Consider the following 7,785-nt stretch of genomic DNA (forward strand, 5'->3'; position numbering starts at 1 on the left):
CCAAGAGGACTCCTGGAGGGGAGGGGAGGGAAGGGGTGAGGCGAGCAGGCCCAGGCTCCTTCCCAGGCCTCCGACGTCCTCCCTAATGGACCCAGGTTCAAATCCCAGCCCTGCTACTCACTAACCCTACACCTCTGGGCCAGTGCTGCAAGGCCTGAGTTTTGAGATAGGAGCTCCTGTTCCCGCTCAGGGGCGGATCTGGGCAGAGGCACGATCTTTGGGAGCGAGCTCCTAGGTGGCCTTCCGAGGCCTGTGTGAGGTGGGGAAGGGTGGGCTCTGGCCCCAGCTCTCCTAAAAGCGGGTTGTGTGACCCTGGACAAGTCACTGCCCCATGCCGGGTCTCAGGTTCCTCCTCTCTCAACTCCAGAGCAAGGCCTGAGAAGTCCATGGATTTTAGGGTGGAACAGGAGGAGATCTTTGGATTTCTAAAGGAGCGAGTTCCGGCCTAGGGGTCCCACCCTGAGGGACGGACCAGAAGGCCCATGCTTGAGCCAGGCCGGCGGGGTTCCTCCACCCTGGGGAGCCCGGAGCTGAGCCCTAGAGGGCTGGGCGGCCCTGGGAACACAGTGGCTGAGCAAGTCAAGAGCCTTGAGGACCCAGGAGCGTCCCCACAGAGGGGTCCCCGCCATCCAGAGCTCTTAGTGGATTCAGCCGTTTCTTTAAAAAGCGCTTATTTTACATAGGAAGAAACGGAGGTCTGCAGAGAAATGAGCAGAAGCCAAGCGGCCTGTCCCGAGTCCACAGCCTGGTTCGCCGCTGGCTGACGCGAGGCTGGGCTCCTAAGCTTCCAAGCTGGGCCTAACTGCACCCCGAGGGAAGGCACCGGCTCGTGGGGCGCCAGCGCGGAGCCCCCTCACTCTTCCCTCCCTTTTGGACGTCCTCCCCACAGTCACGGCACGCTTCCGATCCCCGGACTCTCCCTCTTCACCTTCGGGCCCCTCCTCTCGCCACCTCGTACCCAGAGGCCCCACTTACTTCATCTGCTTGACGATGGTGCTCTTCCCGGACTCTCCGGCACCTGGGAAAGGAAGGGCAACAGGTTGGTGATGTGGTAAAGCCGGGCCTCTCTGACGCGACAGCTGCGGGGGCCAGGCCCCCTGGAGGAGGCTCTTCCCCGGTTCGCCGAGCCTCAACGCTCCTCAGCCTTGCTTATGGCGCTACCGACCCAACCCTGGGCACACGTCCCTGGCCTTCCCCTTCCTCGAAACCCCTGCCATCTGCCTTAGCGCCAATACTCGGCACGGGTTCCAAGGCAGAAGAATGGCGAGGGCCAAGCAACGGCGGCGAAGGGCCTTGCTCAGGGCCACTCGGCCAGGAAGTGTCTGAGGCCAGAGCGGAGCCTCCCACCTCCAGACCCGGCTGCCCTCCCTCCATGGCGCTGCGTGGCGTAGCCCAAAGACGGCCCTTTGGGATGGAATCAGGTATCTGGGCGCTGGCACGTAAGAGCGAGGCCCTCTGGAGGGGGCACGGCCCTTGAGCGGGCCCGTCCCTGCCCCTCAGACCCCCTGTGCCAGGTGGGATGAGAATCCTCTCTGGGAGCCGGCCAACAGCTGCTCCTCACGCAGCCGCGAGAAGGGCCGCAGCCCGCGCCAGCGGAGAGGCCGCCCATGAATGGTGCTGCCGCTCCTGGGTGTTTGTTTTAAACCTAAAAACGGTTTCTCAAGGACAGGTAGGAACAATTTTCTTAAACCCTCGCCTTCCGTCTTAGAATCAATACTGTGTGTCGCTTCCAAGGCAGAAGAGCGGTCAGGGTTGGGCCATGGGGGTGAAGTGACTTGCCCAGGGTCACCCAGCTGGGAAGTGTCTGAGTCTCTGGGCCTGGCTCTCCATCCCCCGAGCCACCCAGCTGCCCCCTGCAGGAACAGCGCTTGACGACTGTTTTCTGACATTTTGCGGTTCGGGCTCTCTCCCTCCCCGCCTTCCCGAGGTGGAGGGGCCCCGGGGGCTTTCACACAACACGCCGCTCCCACGCTGAGGCCGACGTCCGTATCACACACATGATAAAAACGTGAAAGGAATCCGACCCTTCCTCCTCCTCCTCGGATTAGAGCATGCTCAGATTGCCTGAGGCCGGGCCCTGGCTCTGCCCCCTCTGCAGCAGCTCCCAGAAGGCTCTCCCACGCCCTGGCGACTCGCTATAACCACCCAGCAGGCCTGTTCCCGCTCCTCTAACAGGCCCGACAACGATGCCCGCCGGCCCTCGACCAGGAACAAAAGGCGGCCGACGCGCAGCACCAGACCTGCCGCACAGCTGACTTCACCGTGTCTCTTTCTTCCACCTCATCAGCCCTCCCGCCAAAGCCACACTGGCTAAATCTGTCACGGCCTTCAAGGCCCAACGTCCACACCTCCTCCAGGAAGCCTTCCCCAATACGCCTTTGAGGAGGCCCTGTGTTTGAGCCAAAGGAATTGGAACGAGAAGGGACTTTGACTTTTTAGTTTAAACGACGAACATTTGGTAGCCATCTTCAGTGTCTGAGAGGACCTCGGACACGGAGCAGGAAATGGAGGCAGGAAGCCGCAGGAGCAGGATTTAAATGCTGGTCCTCACCCTGCGCGTCGAGGCCTCTTTCCAGCACACTGCCAGGCTCCCCGCTTCCCGTCTACACCATTTCCTATCTGTATCACACGGTGTGTCCGTGCGTCCCTTTCTTTCCTCCTCTGTCAGTGGGCTCTGAAGGTCCCCGGAAGCTCGCAGTGCTAAGCCCTGTCGTGTGCTGCCTCCTGGGTGCAGCGCCCTGGCCGGCGCAGGCCCTGGTGGAGCCATGACCCGGGGAAGCGTCCCACTCCTCCCTCGGCGGGGACCTCCGCCCAGAGCTGCAGTGCACGCTCTGCCCCGCGACTTCCCCGAGCACAATGGCAGGAACTCGGAGCTGAGGTGTGGCCGGGCTTGCCTGGCTTCCGGCCCCTTTCCCCTCGTCACCGAGGGTGGGGGCCGCCTCGCGGGCCTCCCGGGCTCCCTGGTCCTCTGCCCGGCTTCTTGGCTCCCTCCCAGGAGCCCCCGCCGCATCCCCAGCTCGGCGGCCGCGCTTCCTGGGTGGCCTTGGACGAACAAGAGAGGCTCTGCGGCCCTCCCTCCCCGGGACCTCCGGGGCCCACAGGAGGGAGCTTTGTGCTCCCATGGCCCAGGAATGGAGCCCACGGGCCCCTAAGGAGGAAGAAGGGGCGATTCTGGCAGCGGCTTCGCGGGCCCTTGGGGTCCTCTCTAAGCCCGCTTTCTGTCTCAGCCACAGCTCCGAGATAGAGGGCCGAGGGCGAGGCCAGGCCTGGCGCTCCAGCCACTGCGCGACCCAGCTGCCGATCCCTCTGCGTTCACAGCTGAGGTCAGCCAGAATCACGGGAGCCCAGACCTCTGGCCCCCCAGTGCAGGGCTCTTTCTGCGCCTCCATGTTAAAGGTCAGGCCTGGCGGCAAGGGTTTCTACCAAAGGGCCCTTTGGAGCCCCTCGTGATCCCACAGGCCTGACTGGATTGATCTGGGGACACAGGTCTTAGGGGTTCAGAGGCCTGGCTTCCTCTGGGCCTCGGGCCTGAGAGGGATTCCAACTGTATTCTAAAGAATAAATTATCCTAAAAAACTAAAAGAAAGAAAGAAAGAAATGCGCCCACTATAAAAAACAAGGATCAGACCCACTCCTCTGGCACTGCAGGGTCGAGGAAAGGTTTCTTCACGTGCCCGGGAGGCCTCTGTTACAGATGAGGAAACCGAGGCACCCGCCGGAGGCTTCAGATTTCAGGTCTCCCTACTTCCTAGTGGGCTGGGCCAGAGCCCCCGTTCCGGGCCCAGGCTACTTCTGGCTTGGGGGAGTCGCTCTTGCAGGTGGCGCTGGGGCTCGGCCTCTGGCTTTGCTTTGAGGTCTGTGAAAGTAGCCTCAGGTGGAAGCCAGGTCTGGGGCCCCTCAGAGCAGGCGGTCTGGAGCTCATTGGGTGCCTCTCCCAGGGGGCTCGCCGGCGGTCTCCCACGTGCCCGGCACGGCGGCGAGATTCCCGAGATCCCACGACTCCCCGGAGCCCGTGCGGGTCAGAAGAGTTCTTAGAGGTGCGCCCCCCATCCTGGACGGGACCCCCGTTCCCCCTGGGCTGCCCATCGGCCGTTATCCAGCTCCCACCCCCGAGGCACCCTGCTAAGCGCCGAGGATCCAAAAGCCCCCCATGGAGGAAGGAACAAGCCCCGTGGGGTGCTCGAACCCTCGGCCCGCGAATCCAGTCCCCTCATTTCACAGATGAGAAAACTGAGGCGAGGGGCTGACACCCGACTTCTGATTCCAGGCCTCCCTGCCTCCCCGCCGTCACAGGGACGGGCGGGGGATCCGCCTCATTCGCCAGCCTGGCTCCCCGCCTCCCTCTCCCGTCCCCAAGGCTAGATGGACCCCTTCTTTCCTCAGTTCTGCTCCCCCAAGCAGACAGCGATCGTCGCGCCTCAGGCTCCTCCCTGCGTTCCTGCTTAAGTAAAGGTGTCGCGACGCCCTTAACGGCCCCCAAGGGTGACGCCTCACGTGACAGCGCCTCTGTCGGGTTATTTCGGGGGCCCTTTCTGCTAGACCACAACCTCCCCGAGGGCAGACCCTGGCAGAGCCTCCGCTAGGAGCAGCAGATGTTCACCGACTCGCATGCCGCCCCCCGCTCCAAACCCCTCGTGGGTCCCTGCGACCTCCTCAGCCCGGCATTCAAGGCCTTCTTCAGTCTGCCTGCGACAAGCTGCTCTCAATGCTGGGAAAGCCCTCCCGCCTCTCTGGAAGCCCCCAGGGCGGGCCCAGGAAGCTGCGAGGACGCCCGGCTCTGCTGGTCCCCACCTGGGTGGCCTTGGGCAAGTCCCCCGGGAGCCGGCCTCCCAGCAGCCCCCGGAGCGGCGCTCGCAGCCCAGCCTCCTAGCAGAGCTCCCTTCCATCCCACCTGACTTCACCCCATCCCTGACAGAGGTAACGCCTTTCAACCCATCAATTCAACCACGCTCTGCTTCCCTTCACTGTTCACCCAGAGGCACAATAAACCCACACTGTCACCCAAACACCCCGCACCGCCCGGCTGCCTCCCTCCCTCCTCCCTCCCTCCTCCCCGAAAGCAGGAGCAGAAGACCCGGAGGCCCCCGGCAGCCCCCCGGCACTCTCCCCGCTTCCAGCCGGAGCACGGAGCCCCTGCCGCCGCCTGGGGACACCTCCTCCCGCTCGATGGCAAGCAGGACCGGCCGGCGTGGGAATGGGAAAGTCGGGCGCCCTTTTCCAGTGACTTTCCCGACATGCCCGTCTGGGCCGAGTCTCTGGATCGGAGGCCTGATACTCTTTTCAGGAAACTGGGACCCCCGGAGAAAGGAGCCCCGAATCCTACAGGGGAACCCACCCAAATGAGGGCGTGGCGCTCCCCCAGCAGCAGCCTGGGGGAGAGAAGATGGGGAAAGAGAGCGGAGTGACCCTGGGCAAGTCACTTCCCCCCGCCGCCAGCCCCCGCCCCTTGTGTCTTAGAGTGGAGGCTAAGCCAGAAAGTCGGGCCTTTAAAGAGCAGACGGAAAGGGGAGCCCATTGATGAGCGAATCCTCCTGGTCTCGCGGGATCTCTCATGACCACGCCCATAACGGCCGCCCAGGCACTGGGGACAGCCTCTGCTCCCCCCCTCAGCGGGGCTAACCGGGCTTAATGAGTCTCTCCGGGGCTGGGATGGACTCGAACCCCCTAGTCTAGCTCCGAAGGCGCGGGGGATGCCCCGAGGAGGCCGGGCAGCGGGTTTCCTGTGGGCAGGGGGATGGGGAGAGGCACCCCCGGGGGCTTAGGCCGCCTGCCTGCCGCGCTTTACACAGCATCTCCTCCTCAGATCCGCGCCTTTTAGAATCGAGGAAACCGAGGCAGCGTGAGGTCGCGCGTCCTCTACGTAGGAACCGCGGATGAAAAAGGAGCGCCTCGAGCCACGGAGGGACACGGACAAGGGCTCCCCGCGCCAGGGGTGCCTCGGAGGCTCTCCGTGCGAGCCCGAGCAGGTCTGAGGAGGGACGCCGGCCCGTCCACACAGGGCCGCAGAGGAGGCAGAGCGGGACGGGCCGAGCCTCCCTCCCAGAGAACCGGCCGGAGGGGCGGGGGCGACGGGCCCTCCCGAGGACGGCTCATCTGCGCTCCCTCTCGGATCCTCTTCTTGGGAGAGCGGCTCTTCGGCCCAGCTCCAGAGGGGCCTGCGCGAAGGGGAGAAGGCGGCCCTTCCTGGCCACTTGGCCCGGGCGCTCCGCAACCCTTTCCAGCCAGCCTTCCCTCCAAAGGTCTAATGCTGGGGCTGCGGAGTCACACGCCTGGGGGAGGAGGCGAGAGGAGGAGAGCAAGGATGAGGCTCCAATTAACCTGTCTTCCAAGCACAAGCATCCCTTTTGCTGAAGGAAAAAGAGCCGGTGGGGAAAAGGTACTGCAGAGGGCCCGGAGGGGAGGACGCGAGGGCGAGCGCTGCGTGTGCAGGGTGCTCCGTGCCAGCGAGGCACGCACAGCCATCGGAGGCTTCCTGGGCCGGAAGAACCTCCAGGTCCTCTGGAGAAGGCTGGCGGGGCTAAGAGGAGGCAGGGAGGCACGTCTTGGCTTCCTGCAGGAAGGCCGCCCAACAAGTGGGGCTGCTCTAACAGGGGCAAGCGTGCTGGCACGTAACAAGCGCCCGTCCCTTCAAAGTGCTCCGATGGAAGCCCGGGGTAGACGCACAGGATTCCCAGGCCCCATGGGCCTCGCCACACACACCGGGAAAGCGAGGTCCAGAGAAGTCGGACAAGCCTTCGACCCCGCTCCGACGCCTAATGCTGGGTGGCCCCTCGGGAGAAGCGGAACCTCTCTGACCCTGATCTCTCCCCGCATCACCGACACATCCGGCTGTCGCAAGACAAGCGTTTGGAGACTGTAAACGGTTACGGAAACGTGACGGATTCTTATTGAGTCGCGGCCGGCCTCCCCAGGACTGAGGCCAGCCGGGCCTCTCCCTCAACGTTCAAGGCCAGCCTGGAGACACTAGGAGGTGGTGGCCCGAGGGACGTGGGGGGGGGGGGGCGAGTACAATCTGGGGGGATCGTTCCTCGTCGGGGATGGCTCCCAAACTGGCATCACACCGAAAACTTCATAATGGAGGAGGAGGGGTGCGCTGAAAAGCCGCCCCACGTGGGATGATTTCTATCTACAAGCCGGCCTCTTCGTTCCTATTTTAAAAGTTGCCAGAAGCGACTCATGGTGGTGCCCCCAGGGAGGGAGCCCTCCCGGGCAGAGGAAGCCCCCCAGAAGAGGTCTCTGAACTACGCGATAGTCTGGCATTGGCCAGGAAACGGCTCTGCCTCTGCCTCCCCCCATCCCCAGCCTGGCTCCTCCTCGTACGGGGGCGCCGCTTCTACAGAGCCGCGGCTGCCCAGGCCTGACTCACCCTCCCACCCTCCATTCTCGGGGGGGGGGGGGCCTGGCTGGCCTCAGGAATTGCCACGTGGCCCCCACGGGGGACAAGGGAGTGGATGGGGAATGGTTTGAAGACTACTGAAAGCCTTGGGGCCAAACAGCGGCCCTTTAAATGCCAGCTAATTGGGAGTTTCTGGGAATCGGGGAGTTTCTGTGGCTGTTCCTACCTATATATATATATGTATGTATTTATATGTATATGTGTGTGTGTGAGAGAGAGAGAGATACAGAGAGAGAAAGAGAAAAAGACAGAGAGACAGAGAGAGAGAGAGAGGAGAAAGAGAGAGAGAGAGAGAGAGAGAGAGAGAGACAGAGAGAGAGAGAGGGACAGAGACAGAGAGACAGAGAGGAGAGACAGAGAAGAGAGAGAGACAGAGACAGAGAGGAGAG

At 63.4% G+C, this 7,785-nt stretch overlaps 1 protein-coding gene across 1 annotated transcript in view; it reads right to left on the minus strand.

Annotated features, from left to right (window-relative positions):
* Positions 1 to 7,785, minus strand: part of GNAI2 (G protein subunit alpha i2) — a 60,828-nt gene that overhangs the window by 9,933 nt on the left and 43,110 nt on the right. The window contains exon 2 of the mRNA XM_056805037.1: positions 976 to 1,018. Coding sequence (XP_056661015.1) covers positions 976 to 1,018 — 43 coding nt within the window. The remainder of the gene's footprint in view (positions 1 to 975; positions 1,019 to 7,785) is intronic.

This window comes from Monodelphis domestica, chromosome 7 (genome assembly GCF_027887165.1).
Source record: "Monodelphis domestica isolate mMonDom1 chromosome 7, mMonDom1.pri, whole genome shotgun sequence".
Lineage (NCBI taxonomy): Eukaryota > Metazoa > Chordata > Mammalia > Didelphimorphia > Didelphidae > Monodelphis > Monodelphis domestica.